We start from the raw sequence: 15,992 nt of genomic DNA, 5'->3' as shown, positions 1-15,992 counted from the left end.
ACAAACACAGTATGTAAGGTTAAGAATATACTGTATTTACAAAACTGATTCAACATCACAAACTTGTATGAAAACTAAGAAAACAATGATGCATTAACATCACCATAAAAACACTCAAAAATATTTTTACCATTAAAGCAAAAATAATTTTACATGAGAACAAATTGAGATTCTTTTGCACTTCCAGTTGTGACTGGTGACCCATCACCAACATTTACCAAGTGTTACTTTTCTTGTTGCAACTGATAGGCAGGGGCATCTTAAGCAACCACAGCACAAATATATCCATAAGTAAAAATACAAAACATTAAAACATCCGTAAACACAATTTTTAAAGAAAATTCTTCATGCACATTCGACTGGTGTTTATAAAGGCTGGTGTAGCCCAGTTTAAGGGGCAGGAGTGACACAAGGAGATGCTGTGCAGCCTAATTATCACAAGCAATAGAGTATCAACCTGGGACAAGTTAACATCACATGCAACCATCCTGCGATGACAGAAGATTACTCAGCACACCTTCAAGTACAAGATATTTCTCCTAGTAAATCTCAACCCACCCTATTCAGCCATATGTCTGTTTAGTGCTAGATATCAATTGTGATTGTCGTCGTTTTTGGAATGTCAACAGATTATTGCTGTTTCCGACCAAATATTTGGCTCTTGCTCTGGGCTACAAATTGTGAAAAGAGTAATCCACCGATTTAGCTTTGCATTCCAATAACACTGACAGACTCATGGTGGACAGTAAAAAATTAAAGATCTAAAAGATCTAAATCTAAGAGATGGGCTTTTTATTTCACTCAATCTTCTTTCTCACCAAAACTTGATGCCTACATCACCCACAATGCAACTCGACCGCCGACAGTTGAGTCAGAGATTCTGGTGTGTTATGCTCATGGATGTATAAAAAGAACTGGATAAGACGCCTCCGCTCAGCCTTGCTTCCAATTTTTTACAGTGGCCACGCGCGATATTGCAACGAAACATTCCCCTGCGGCCCAAAAAGCATTTCCCCCATAGACCACCATTATAAAAGAGCTGTCTGTAAAACTGTTGACAGGACACCTCAAACTGCAAACAAGGTCAATTATAACTCTTTCTAATTTTTGATCCATGGAGGTTTTATATTTGTAAAGCCGAGAAAATCAATTTATAAATTGTCAAATCTGTGACATCATCACAATGTAAAGTCTGTGGGATCTGCTCTTTATGTAGGTTGGGGAATTTAACAGTTAGTCTTCATCCTTGAAGTCTTTTCTCTCGTAATACCAAAACATACAGTTTTCAGAATCAGAAATACTTTATTGATCCCCGAAGGGAAAGTCTTTGAAACAAGCATAAAACATAAATCTCACCTTTTCCATGTTTTAGTGTGGAATGGGCTTGTTGCTGCCCCTTGTGGCCAATGGGGGGGACACACACCAAAAATGTGATTCTCACCAACAGTAGTTACAGTGGGTGTGTTCTGCTCTCCGGGCCTCAGGGGGCAGTAGTAAGCCCATCACCGCTTGACGCACCAGAAAGAGGCAAAGAAGACGCTGCACTAGAATACATACTTGGACAAACGACACAAAGGTGACATTTATGCTTTATGGACAGTGTTGTCAAAGACTATATTTCGGTGAAAAGACCTCTAGGATGACGCTGCCAGTATGCTTCTTCAGAAGTACTTGTCAGATGGTCAAACAGTTTCAGAAACCCCTTCCCACACACCTTTCGATGTCGGATTAGGGAGGGGATGTCTCCGCCCATTTCTGTAACTTTCCAAAAACCGATGATCCGACATTCACAGGATGTGAACTTCTCGAGCTCTCTTTTTTTCATTCTTCACATAACTATTTCTGTCACTTTTCATGTGAACAACCAAGTGTAACACTATGAATGCCTTCAAGGAGACACTGTCCGCCTTCGAGTATAGCCATTCGAACAACTAAAGACACTTTTGATTTTGGACTAACTGTTTGGTTTGGTTTGATTAACTTCCGGGGCTAAGAAACATCAGGGGCCATCAGGGATACATAAAACTCTGTGTAGATTCACAACTAAAACTCTGTGTATGCAAGACAGAAATATGCATACACATTCTCTTCGTCAGTTTTATACGTACGTAGTACGTAGTTTCACACGTACGACTGGTTCTGTTTTATAAATCTCAATCATTGAGAAACTGGGCGCACGTGCAATAACTTCATTTCCACTCCAACATTTAGCTCAAATGTTAAGTCTTCTCTTCTGCCTTTAACAACTAGCATTGTGATGAGGTAAACTACTCATGGCACAAAGAGAATTGAAACTGAAACTCTAACAGGGATTTCTAGGTCCAAACTCAGTGTGCTGGGTTCACATCCTGGTTTTGGTTGAGATTGTTGTTGAGATTGTGGAGCGCTTGGTGACGCTGGTGCCGGTGCATGTGAATGGCGTTTGACTCGGGTATGTCAGTAGGTGCAAATGCACTGGACACCAGGGGCATGAACTGGCGGAATATGCTGACGCTGCCATGCCAGAACGTCGGCTGAGGCAGCCGTCCAGCAAGAGTCCACGTGCGGGTGGTCGGGTCGTAGGCCTCCACCACATCTGACAGCTCAAACGTATTGTCATAACCACCAGACACGTATAATTTACCACCCAGGACTGCCACACTGCCTCCAACGTGGACCTGGATAAAAGAAATGAGATTAAGAAAATGTAGTTGTAATATGTACATACCCAAAAAATTAGAAAAGGTAGTAAAAGGTAAGAATATATTGTATTTAGTAAGTAAAAATACAAGCGAATACATAATACAGGTAGTTAATTAAAATGGAGTGTAAAAATATTAAGCTTTATACTTTTCCTTTAACCACACATACATGCCGTGGACATACATAGACGCCCATATCTCATTACAATATAAGTACAGTATAAGTTTTTATGTTTTTATTATCATCTTTGGATTTACTGCAGTGTTGTTGACACCTCTGTTTATGGCGCTAGGTCAGAATAAAGCAAGCTAGCAAACAAGTGTCAGATGTGAAATACAAACCTGGGTCATCGGACTAATTTTGTACCACTCGTTCTTTTGAGGGTTGTAAGCATCAACCTCAGCTGAGTCATCCCTACAAATAGAAACACACCAAAGTCAAGCTGCTGCCAAAACAATAACTGCTACAAATGTATTAATGCAAACTTTACTGACTATTGCAACAACAATGTACTATGAACAAATGTTTCTTTCTGGCTTTTGATATAATCAGTTACATCCTAAATATTCAAGTATTCTACATGTAAGTGCACCTATAACCAACCTTATTAACATTTAATGTAACACATTTATGTAGAAAGATGTCATTTTGTTCTATCAAGAATAATCTATCAATAAATGGAGAGCCACAAGAACTGAAAGTGTACAACTTTACAAAATATATAGACATTGAATTAATTTAACTGTAATTAACTCCTTAATCCCTCTAACCTTTGCCTTGTGGACTGTCACTTCTATAACATGATTAGTATATTTTGTACACTGATATTTTACAAAAGCACCAAATTTGAAAAGAAATTTGTCATTCTCTATTAGCGCCATCTTGTTTTGTCATTTCTCACAGCAGGAAACTGGGCAGAAAAGAAGACAACATTAGTACATCAGTCGTAGAAAAGGTTTCATTCTCAATTGTGAAAAATGGACCGGGAACTCAGAAATTTAAGCTACTCTGTGTTAAATTTCTGAGTTCCCGGTCCATTTTTCACAATTTAGAATGACTTCCGGATGGGAGCCGAAACGTCTTGATTCTGAAAGCAGATGACTACGACTGAAACCTTTTCTACGATAGAACACTCCCGGACGAATGAGGGACTACACCGTCTTATTAGTACATCAGCGCACTCATGTGGTAGAACAACAGAATGACTGTTTACTAGATGATGCAGTCTTGATGCCTTTATCATAAAGTGTTTACCAGAAGAGGAAGAAGTACTCAGATCCTTTACTTAAGTAACAATACAACAATGTAAAAATACTCCATTACAAGTGGTTCTGCATTTAAAATTCTACTTAAGTAAATTTATTTAAAAGTAAAAGTACTCATTCTATAGAAAATCTGCCCATGTGACTTACATATTATTATAAATTACATTATTAATACTGATGCATCAATGTATAAGCAGCATTTTACTGTTCTATCTGGTCGAGGTGGAGCTAATTTGTCTCTAATTTTTGTGAATTATTGGAGAGTTTTACCGCTTTGGGTCTCAAACAGTCATTTAAATGAAAATATTTGAGACATTTTGAGGGGAAATGTCTCTTTTTGGTGGAAATGCCCCAACTAGACACTGCTTTTTTGTAAGGGGTCACAAGCCCAAACAAGTTGGGAGCAAGTTGTTGTGTTATATTTTATAAATATAGTTATTAAAGTAACAAGTAACTAAAGCTATCAAATAAATGAAGTGCAGAGTAAAAAAGTTCAATATTTCGTTCTTAAGTATAAAGTAGCATAAAATGAAAACCAGTACCTCATAATTATATTTAAGTACAGTGCTGGAGTAAATGTACTTAGTTACTTTCCACCACTGGTGTTTACAATTAGTATTTGGATTACTGTTCTAAAAGGAAACTAATCAGTGTCTTAAAGTAAGATGGGAGCCGATTCTCCTCCTAAGTGCACTCTAAATAACGGTAAATGAAAGTATAAAGATCTAGTTTGGATATGAAACTCACCTGACAAAGTAGATTAAGCTTTTGAGGGTCACAGTTTTTGGTGTGAAGGACCATGGGGGCAGCTGTCCACAGCTGACCATGGCCCAGCGGTTGGTGTCTGCATCATAGCTCTGGATGGCCATGGTGTCCTCCCCAGTCAGAGAGCCTATGGCATACAAGCGTCCACTGCATGTGGTGGTGGAGCAGTTGTCCATGGGGTGCAGCATGGGCGGTAAGGCCTCCCAGCAGTCCAGAGCGTGATCGTAACGTTCGGTGCTGTCCGACGCCACCACGTACAGCTGACCTTTCAGCACACAAGAGCTGTGGTACTCGCGGGCCTTCAGCATGGGGGACACCTCTGTCCACTCGTTGACACTGGACTTGTAGCGCCACACGCCGTCATAGAGGCGAGAGCCATCAGAGCCACCTGAAGAACACAGACATGTTGTCTCAACATGTTATCTGTGCATCAAGGATTTCCATTTGTTGCTGCTTAACCTCATGGTGCACAATAAGACATACTACAAAGCAAAACAGCAGTTTTGTTTTTTCTGTATAGATTAATTTCAATCATCCAGGTAATAAGATAAACAACAATGGCTAACACAGCTAAATGTATAGCCCACCACCAGTGTCTTGCAGGAGACACAAGCTCTGAGTGAAATTCCAGGATGAAGGGAAACACCCTCTTTTCAGGATAGGCCAGTCCACTGGTAACGAAGATGATGATGATGATGATTATAACACCACTGCTGTCCTGGCAGCACACCATGTCCTGCCTCACTTTGCCTGGTTCACACATAGAGCCTCTAGCCAAAGAGCCTGCAGTTTATTTATAAGCACAGTCTGATGGCCATTTCATAAGATGACAGAGCGGGAATGGAAATCTACTGAGTGAAGCCTTCACACTAAAGTGAATCTAACATACACAGCAACTGTAACCACTGCACACTGTCTGTGGCTTGTCATTCAGTAAGTGGGACACCAGGTAAAATTGAAGTCTAACTTCAAGAAACACACAAGAATCTGATGGAACAACATTCATTTTAGTTTGAATGTGTGATTGACACAGTTTATCTACTTTATGATGGCGTACATTACCCTCTGTGCTACATTTACACATATACATTTTCTATACTCATATTGAGTTCTTCAATGCAATTTTCCATACCCAATAATAAAATTATTATTATTTTCATGTATTTTTTTGTAATTGTGTAATTTTTTCGAATATTTGGCTTTGGATGCCAACCACTGCCTTCTGATACAAAATATCTGTTGAAAAAGTGTGTAAAAAGGTGTTTGAACATCTTTAAGTAACTTACCCGAGACATACATATCGTTTCCGAGGGCAGCTATGCTGTAGCCTCCTCCAAGGTGGTCGGGGAACTCAGCCAGGTAGCGCCACTGTCCAGTCTGGGGGTTGTAACAGTCCACTGTGACCAGCTCATCACAGTCCTGGTCGCAGCCTCCTACCACCACCAGGATTTCTGCCAATCCCGTGGATGGCCGTGGCCGCATACGGTGGCAGGGCCTGTCATGGCGGTCATACTCACAGGACTGGAAGCTACGCGCTTCGTTCACCATGCGGAGGCAGGTGGGAGAAAGGTAGACGAGTGGGTCGCTCTCCACATGGGCCAACAGAAAGAACCTCCTGACGAAGGGGAGTCGGACCTGCTGGAGGAGCTCGGGCCAATAGTGCAGTCTCCGCTGGAGATCAGCCTTCACCCAGCGCACTGCAATTTGATAAACTGTCTCCTCCTTGTCCACGCAAAGCTCATCGTCTGACACAAACTCAAGGAGGCGCTTCCATGGCAACCGCTCAAAGTCAGTCCCTTTGGCCAGCTCCATTATGTTTTTTAGGACAAAGCGGCGAGCACTGGTCGCCAGCTCTCGGCAAGCGTAGGCCTCTGCAAAGTCCTGGATCTCTAAGCAGTTGGAAACATCCAGCCGCTGCTCCAGAAAAGCACAGCAGGCCTCTTTGACAGAGGGGAACTGAAACAGATCAGCCGTCTTCAGCAGGACGTCCACATTATCCTGAGTGACAGTGACCCGTCCCGTGTAGCAGAAGTCCACCAGCAGACCTAAAAGCTCAGCTGACACCTCGTGTAGAACCACCCGGTCCATAACACTCTCCCTCAAAGTTCCTGTGAACATAGCCCGGAAGTAGGTACTGGCAGCGGCCAACACTGTGCGGTGACAGTGGAACTCGCGGCCCTCTGCACACAAAGTAACATCGAAAAACTTTCGTTCGGCACGGAGTTCATGGATTCCCCGCAGCAGGTTGAAAGCATGGGCTGTGTCGAAAAAAGGCAGGGTGGACGGTTGTGTCTGCAAGACTGGCTTTTCCATCTCTCCTCTCACTGGGTGTCTCAGTTTCCCGTGGTTGTGCTCAGAATGCTGTTCTCATCTAAAACAGATAAATGCCAGAAACATAACATCAAATTCCAACACAACACGTTACATACCATTATACATACATACATACCATCTAGGGCTGCAACTAACAACTATTTTCATTATCAATTAATGTGCTGATTTATTATGATTAATCAAGTAATTGTTTGGTCTATAAAATGTCAAAACATAGTGAAAAATACACATCACAGTTTTCTAAAGCCAAAGTAGGCGTTTTCAAATTGCCTGTTTTGACCCAACAACAGGCAAAACAAAGATCCAGAAAATCAGAAATCCTCACAATTGAGCAGCTGGAACTAAGGAATTTACTTTTAATTACTTAAGATTAAAGAACTAATAAAGTAGCTGCCGAATAATTTTCTGTCGCTTCACGAATCAATGAATCGACTAATCGTGGCAGATTTTATAGCATGTATACCATTGTCAAACATGAATCTATACACAGTGGTCTGTAATGGTAAAGGAATTGAGAAATGGCTATGATGACATTTAACGACATTCAAGAAAGTTTCACAGTTAAAATACGTCCTAACAAAGATCAAAATCAAAATAGATGTATGAATTTAACTTCTGCATTCTCAGTGCCAGATGAAATGCTTAAAAGCAAACAACCAAATTAATTTCCCATCAGTTAATTTCACATTTAAGTAGGCTTGTGGTTATTTTAGTAACTACACAATCAAACATGTAAGCAATGTAACAGTCAGCTGACACAAATAAATCAAGAATTTTTAAATAAATAAACCCAAACTGTTCTCTCCACTACCTGACGAGCCCCTCCAGGTACGTTTCACAAGCAAAGTGACAGAGAATAAAAGTCTAGAATATACGACAGCGAAGCTCAGTGCGACTCTGGTGAATATGACCAGCTCCTTAACCGTGTTTAAGAAGAGAGCTCCCTTGTGCTCAGGGGCTATAAATACACCAGCAGTGTCCATTTCCAGGCAAGGGTGGGGGGGGTGGATTTAGGGAGAACACCTAACATGCCGTGGGCTGATGCTGTGGGGAGAGTATAAACCCCCCCACTGGTATGGCTCTGTGGTCAGTCACCGTTAAGTAAGTGGTCTTTGAGAGAGGAGCCGGCTGAGCCCGGGCCTCCTCACCCCCATCAGCACAGCAACAGACCAAAACACAGAGCTTCCTGTCATAATACTCTGCAAAGTACCACAGTAGCACAGACATGCTCTGATCACAGCAGACAAACAGAAACAGGGATGGCTCAGCTGTCAAAAACATACTCTTAATAAACATAATAAAATTAGCTTCAGATTCAGTGTACTAGGACAGTACATACAGAACAAATCCAGTTTTTGTTTTGCAATCGGTCTGTCCACCACTTTGTTCCAGACTGAAATATCTCAACAACTACTGGATAAATTGCCATGACATTTTGTACAGACATTCATGGTCCCCAGAGGATGAATCTCACTGACTTTGGTGATCCCCCGACTTTTGATCCTGCCACGGTCAAAATGTACACTTATCCAGTGAAGTATCTCAACACCCACTAAATGGATTGGCACAAACATTTGTACAGACATTTATGGTCCACAGAGGATGATTCTTACTGACACTGGTTATCGCCTGACTTTTCCTCTCGCGCCTTCAAGAGTTTGATGTTTGCGGTCTTGGGTGAAATCTCTTGACACCTATTCGATGGATTGCCATGAAATTTGGTACACACATTCATGTCCCCCTCAGGATGAATTGTAATAACTTTGGTGACCCATTAGCTTTTCATCTAGTTCCATCATCAGGACTTTATTTGTCCAATACAATGCTGCTGTACCTTTATGCTTTACTTTGTGTTCAGTGCTAGTTAGCTAATTTTAGCATGCTAACATGCTGAACTAAGATGGTAAACATTATACTTGCTTAACATCATCATGTTTGCATTGTCACTGTGAGCATGTTAGAATTTAGCTCAAAGCACCGCTGTGCATAAGCCTCACAGAGTGGCTAGCGTGGCTGTAGACTCTGAGTAAAAATGCCAACAATATGATGGTTCTAGCTTCTCAAATCTGACAATTTGCTGCTTTTCCGTGTTTTACATTATTATAGTGAATTGATCCAGCTCAGTGACATAGCTGATTAATTAGTCAATCGGCAGAAAATTAATCAGCAACAATTTTGATGATTGACTGACCATCGCTGGTTCCAGCTTCTCCAACTTGAGGATTTGCTGCATTTCTGTTTTATATCAGTGCAAACTGAATATCTTAAGGTTTTGGACTGTTGGTCGGACAAAACAAGACATCGTCACCTTGGACTGTGGGAAATTGTGATGGGCATTTCATAATATTTTCTGACACTGTCTAGACTGCAACGAATAATCGATTGATTGAGAAAATAATCAGCAATAATACAAATAGTTGCAGCCCTAAACTGAATATCTTTGAGTTTTGGACTGTTGTTTGTCTTGAGACCCCAAAAGTGAAGAACGTGGATTTTTTCATTCCTAGTATTCAAATCTGTTTAGTGAAACGCCAATAATAATTGATCACATCTTGACATTAGAATAGGTTCTGAAAAGACTGCTTCAAATTCTGAAATATATACGGTACTATAATCCTGTAAATCATTCATGACTGTTTAATCAGAAGTATAGTTGATTTTGACATTGTATTGGGGATTACATTTCAGTTATTCACTCAAATTAAATCATCAGGACAAAAATAACAGACGGTAAAAATCTGTAAAACACTTGAACACACTTAAAAAGTTGGGATTGAGTTAGTAGAAACCTGCATTAAAGGCCTATCCAGGATTCTTGTCAATATTTAGAGATGATCATTCCTTCTCAAAATACAGAGGTATCTCCTTACAGAGATTTGTTTAAAGGTTGTAATAAAGCCCCTGGTCCTCTGGCCAAAGGACTTAGCACACATTCCACACAAGGGTTCAACAATGCAGCGGTGCACATAGCTCTGCCCTGTTCTGAAGGACAGACAGGACCTCACATCCCAGACCTGCACTGAAAAAACACACCTTCCTAACTTCTGTGTAAGGATTGTCTTTATGTTAGAGGGAACGATGGAATTTCCTTACAAAGACGTGGCGAGCTTTCCTTTCACTCAGTTCTGTGATTTCTTACTCCCACTGCTCTCTGTTACAAAGACTGAAAATGTTCTTTCACAAAAGTGGAGTCATTTAACTATTACATCTGTTCTTTGGCTGTTTTATCCTTTACTACACATTATCACAAAGAGCAAAGCGATAATTTCTCAAAATCTTCCCACAGAGGGTAGATTATTGCTCCAACAGTCAGAAGCATTGCATAACTTACAATCAGTGTGTTTACCAACCAGCTCCGAGAATAGCTGACAGAAATTTATACTCGCAAAGGAAATGAGAGAGGTGAGGTGAGAAGGAGGGAAACAGTAGAGGTCGTGGAAACAATCTCACTGCTATGAGTGAGGAGCACAGAGAGACCAGTGTAACAGCCAGCATACGACCTACACAACCTGGCTATATGAGTGAAAGGGACCCTATGCCCCCTTTCATCACGTACCATAACAGTATTAGCCTGTCTGCCCCTGGAGCTAAACTCATGACCTGCAGTTATATTGAGGACAAAAACATTCAGAGAGGTACAATGCTGTTAGTCAGAGGACTAATGTCCTGGCCAAAACTGTAGAGGATGAGTGGTATATGTTAATTTCTTAAAATGGTTGATGAGAGGGTCTATTGCTATATTTGGAGACAGGCAAACAATTAGAACTACTGTAAATAGAAACAGATTACTTTGACTTTAAGGCAGTGACTAAATGAACCTACTGAATCAGAGTTAAAACATCCAACATGAAGACTAAGAGTCTCCAGCCATGCTTGCCGCTCTGTGAGACTGTACTTAGTCACAGGTGATTTAAAGCTAGAGTGCACGACTTTTACATATAAATGAACGTCCGTTACATTCAAGCCCTTGCCAAACAGTCAAAAAAAGAAAGTGATGGCGAGGACAAACACGAATGACAATAGGTGTAGCTTTAGCTTTTCCTTGTTTGAGAGCAATGAGAGAAGGGACTGAGGGCAGACACAGATGTCATGTTACTGCGCTTGGACAGGTTGGTAAAATATTTGGAGTAGGCTATGTAGCTATTACATTTATTTTACCTAAATAATGGATTATTGTCTTGGAACTGTGGAAATTTCTCTGTGTTTTTGTAAGTATTTCTGAACACGAGCCTGGGGCGAGCTCAAAGTAGGCATACATCATAAGCATGCGTCACCAGTGTTTCTGTAAACGCTCACTGCAAGAAATGCTGGGTTTATGACCTATACTGCAGACAACCACCAGGGGGCGATCGAGATGTTTTGGCTTCACTTTTGGGGAGCTGTCATGTCGTCCATCTTTATATACAGTATATATAGACAATGGCTCACAATGACAATGTTAATGTGCTGATTAGTATGTTAGCATGCTAACGTTTGCTAATTAGCACCAAACACAAAAGTACAGCTGAGGCTGATGGGAATGTCAATAGTTTTGCAGGTATTTGGTTGTTAAACCAAAATACTGGACAAACGTCATTTTAACCCGATGATGGCGTCAGATGAAAACTTGAGGGATCAACACAATTACTACAAATAATCCTGAGGGGGTCATCAATGTATGAACCAAATTTAATGTAAATCCATCCAATAGTTGGAGATATTTCACAAAAACCACAAATGTCAGCTTCATGTTGGCGCTAGAGTAAACTTCAGGGGTATCACCAAAGTGAGTAGGATTCATCCTCTGGGGAGCATGAATGACTGTACAAAATGTCATGGCAATCCAATGAATAGTTGCTGAGATATTTGAGTCTGGACAAAGGCAAGAAATTCAAAGGCAGAATACTCAGGGAAACAAAACCAAAACAACGCATAAAATCAAAGCATGGTTTTGTAAAAGCCATCTTGCAACATTTAAATCTAGAAAAAAAAAGTTGGCTTGATTTATTCACTGCAAGGCATGACTTTGTGCCACAGCTTCATAAAACTATGTGGCTTCCAAGAGTCAAAGTATTCAGTGAGGGGGTGTTTATTTGGGATCTGTTCTGTGCATGTGAACAGGGTAAATGAAAAACAGGCTCAGTTTACATGTAGATGCTTATAGTGTTTTCTCTGTCTATTGGTTTGACTGCTAGCATTGCCCTTTGCTGGTGCGAGTTTGCAATTACCACCAAAGACGATTTACATACAGGCTTCAACACTGTTTTGCATTTTTGTCATCTCAGTATCAGTCATCATAACGGCAGAATACCTCTACTGTGTACAGTATTGTCTTGTTGAAACTTGGCTATTCATATTTAATATTTTAGTTTGCAAGTGTCAAGCTTAGGCTACTTTGAATATCAAAGTAATGACTATATGGCAGAGAATATGAAAAGAAGCATATAACCTGGAAGGCTTTTTTTCTGCAGAAATACAGACATCAAGTCATCAATATGTTGACCCATTTTGCAACATAACAGTGCTCAGATTCGTGTGGTCAAGCGCAGCACCTGGTAGGCTAACAACCACACTGAGACAGCTGCTCTCTCTGTTGTCGCTTCAGGCTGCTGGGGCCAACACAACCATCAGAGCGGAGTGACATAAACCCCTGGTTCTCCACAGCTGAGCCTGGCCTGGCCATAAAAAGGCAACCACACCACACTCATCTCATTCCCCATGGAGGAGGGCCAACACGAGGCTACAACACTCAGATAAGGGGAACGTGTGAGAATGGATATATGTTCTTGGTATGTTAATGCCACAGTGTCTCATCTAAATAGTGCACTTGTGTTTGTAAAACTTATTATGCAAACACACATAGCAAGACATTATCTAATCAATTCATTCACTGTCCTTTAAAATCAACAACCCATATTGAAGCAGGGTCTCAGCAAGCATCTGCCCTGCTAGTGGTGGAGTGTAACTAAGTACATTTACTCAAGTACTGTACTTAAGTACCATTCTGAGGTGTTTACTCCAGCATTTAAATTTGATATTACTTGATACTTCTACTCCAGTACATTTGAGAGGGAAATATTGTTACTTGTTTACTCCACTGCATTTATTTCACAGCTATAGTTACTTTTCAGCTTAAGATTTTACATGTAACACATATGACAAACTAATAAAATACAATGCATTGTTATAGATTAAACTACCAAACACTTATATAAAGTTGTTCAAATTTAGCTCCACCTTGACATAATTAAAATTCTGCTTACATGATAATTCATCAGTAATTATATAGTATAGAATAATAGTATTCCAATAATATACTGTAAATGTTATATACTGTAATTAAAACAACCTAAGTGGTGCACATTGCATAATGAGTACATTTAGCTGCTACTAGTTGTGTACTTTCATTTAAGTGAAATTTTGCATGCAGGACTTTTAATTGTGATTATTTTTATACTGTTGTATTGCTATTTTTAAGTAAAATAGTAAAAGATCTCCTCTCTACTTGCTCCACTACGGTGCCCTGCTGAAGTGTCCTTGACTTAAGTGAGTGAACCAGTACCAGGTCAAGTAAAACTTTTCGTGACTGAGCTTACACTCTGTATGCCAAGTGATTAAAGCAGCAAATTATTAATTAGTCTTGTATTAGGAATTCAGGGCAGAATACATTTTAGTGCCACCCAGACGGTTTGTTTCATGTTATGTCTCCAGGGATAATTTCCAATACCAAGCAATGTACTCCTACATCTTCCCTGCATTCCTGTAATTCCTGCTCCTGTAACAAGAGTTACAGTTAGAAGTTAAAATAAACATTTGCATAATTCAGGCCATGCAGCCATACATGCAGAAAACAGTAAGGCCTCAGTGCGAAATATCACTCTTCTCCTTCAAAAGCCATGTTTGGCCAATGATAACATTCAAATGCAGAAGCTAATGCTAGATCATAGCTCAGATACAATGCTAGGCCCAAAGCCACACACAGAGATGAAGTGTCACTAAAAGCTAAAGCACACAGTTACTTATTATGCTAATGACACAAAAAACACGGCGTGCTGAAAATTGTTTAGCAACTTCTGTTCTTTCTAGCTAGCTTAATCAACTTTACGCATAACGTAACGACTCAATTTCAAAATCCCCATTTAAGTGCTATGAGGACCATTTATTATTATATGATTTTGAAGCGCTCCCTTTCACCGCATAGTAACATAAAAGTAATGTCATGTTTATACGAAGCTCGTAACGTTAACGTTATTTTCCTAACGGACATAACGTACAGTATTACATTATACGTTACTGCTACTGTCAATCTTTCCTCCGCTTGGACAAAATAACGACCTTAAAAAACAGTCCAACTCTGTTTTACTTACCAGTATTTGTCTTCACCGTCTGTTAACAAGTTTATAGAGTACAACGCGTTAACACGTTACAAATCGAGCTGAAATTAAAGTTTGATGCTGCGGATCTCTTCGGCCTCTTCTGCGCCATGATACCCTGTACTGTAATATATGTTGCCTTCACGTGCTGTCGTAAATATCAGACTCAACACGCAGACAATCCCACACTGGACAATCCTGAGTCAGGGATAATTAACAGTGGTGGAAGAAGTATTCAGACATTTCACTCAAGTAAAAGTAGCAATACCACAGTGTAAAAATCTAAATATACTCCAAGTACCAAATTAAATGTAGTGGAGTAGAAATATAAAGTAGCAGAAAATTTACCTCAAAAGCACCTCAAAAGTGAGTAAATGTACATAGTTACTTTCCACCACTGATAGTTAACCACGCACGACTGGTTGTAAAAGAGATGTAGGCTGTTAGGCAGTGAAGGAATGTTAACTAAGTACATTTACTCAAGTACTGTACTTTAGTTCAAATTCGAGGTACTTGTACTTTATTTGGGTATTTCCATTTTGTGCAACTTTATACTTGATAAACTGAAGGATTAAGTGTTCCTTTATGGGTTGAGAAAATATTATCCTACTTCCTAAGATAAATACATAAAAAAAAACTTGGATTAGCTGTAAAATGCATCGTCACAAAACTGAAAACAGGGTTGTTTTTCTTAATTCATGAAAAGTTTACTTTTTAGAGATACGCGACACTACAAACATATGATGATTTTATAGAATATGATGAATTGCTGTAGATTAAACTACCCAACAGTATGTAAAGTAGTTACAATTAGCTCAACCTTAAACATCTACAGCAGTAAAATGCATCATACACATTAATGCAGCAGTTATATTAATCCAGGAACATCAGATATGACAGTGAAACACTGACAGGGAACATTTTTCTGCAGAATCAGTACTTTGACTTTTGATACTTTAAGTACATTTTGCTGATAATACTTACATACTTCAGTAAGGTTTTGAATGCATGACTTTTATAGGGAATTGTATGTGATTCATACATCCTGGTGTATGATCGTAATCTCACTATTTGTTGAAATTTTTGTTGTTGTTAGGCCTAGAGGCTACATTTTGCACGTAGCCTCTCTTCTGCTCATTCTGTCGCATTGTTGTACATTGCTGTTCAATGCTGAATGCTAAAAAGCACACCTATAAACCACAACCACAACCACTACTACTACTAATACAAATAATAAGCCAAAAACTACAAATAAAAAAGAGCACAAAAGTAAGTTAGGAAAGAGTAATAAGTTAGGAAAAGTATGTTACAAATAGTTTATTATTTTGTTTCAGACCAAAAACACACAAAATAAACTTCTCTGCATGTCTTTAGTTGCGAGCAGAGTCTTAGAAGGAGTACTTGAACGCAGCATTTAAAACTCATAGACATTGGGCAGATCTCAGCTAAAACCATAGACTGTATAGCAATATATACTACAAAGTCCTTTTAGTAGTTTACAATATATGGTCCTGAAAAATGTTTTCATTTCAATGATCACCAAATACGCCCTCAAATACACCATTTACTTCCATTTAATAAAACAAAACATTGA

General features: G+C 39.6%; 1 protein-coding gene across 2 annotated transcripts; it reads right to left on the bottom strand.

The window, feature by feature from the left end:
• Positions 1-14: 14 nt before the first annotated feature.
• klhl21 (kelch-like family member 21) lies at positions 15-14,550 on the bottom strand. Of its 2 annotated transcripts, none has more exons than XM_044211721.1 (5): positions 14,393-14,550; positions 5,999-7,083; positions 4,695-5,100; positions 3,024-3,096; positions 15-2,657 (listed from the first exon to the last, which is right to left on the bottom strand). In XM_044211721.1, exons 2-5 carry the CDS (start codon positions 7,023-7,025, stop codon positions 2,328-2,330), a joined length of 1,836 nt encoding a protein of 611 aa, XP_044067656.1. In that variant the 5' UTR covers positions 7,026-7,083; positions 14,393-14,550; the 3' UTR covers positions 15-2,327. The 2 variants fall into 2 exon arrangements, with proteins under 2 accessions (XP_044067656.1, XP_044067657.1); XM_044211722.1 differs by lacking the exon at positions 14,393-14,550 and adding an exon at positions 7,858-8,012.
• Between the last annotated feature and the right edge of the window lie 1,442 nt (positions 14,551-15,992).

The sequence above is a fragment of the Siniperca chuatsi genome, linkage group LG10 (genome assembly GCF_020085105.1).
Source record: "Siniperca chuatsi isolate FFG_IHB_CAS linkage group LG10, ASM2008510v1, whole genome shotgun sequence".
NCBI classification, from domain to species: domain Eukaryota; kingdom Metazoa; phylum Chordata; class Actinopteri; order Centrarchiformes; family Sinipercidae; genus Siniperca; species Siniperca chuatsi.
The sequence above is the reverse complement of the archived record's forward strand: the minus strand, read 5'-3'. Positions and strand labels throughout refer to the sequence as shown.

What these genes read in the sequence shown, in the direction of transcription:
- klhl21 (XM_044211721.1), bottom strand. Translation starts at nt 7,025, where the DNA reads ATGGAAAAGCCAGTCTTGCAGACACAACCGTCCACCCTGCCTTTTTTC. An exon ending in AAACGATATGTATGTCTCGG is followed by an intron (nt 5,101 to 5,998) that starts GTAAGTTACTTA and finishes TGTGTTCTTCAG; the next exon opens with GTGGCTCTGATGGCTCTCGC. An exon ending in AGCTTAATCTACTTTGTCAG is followed by an intron (nt 3,097 to 4,694) that starts GTGAGTTTCATA and finishes TTCTATTTGTAG; the next exon opens with GGATGACTCAGCTGAGGTTG.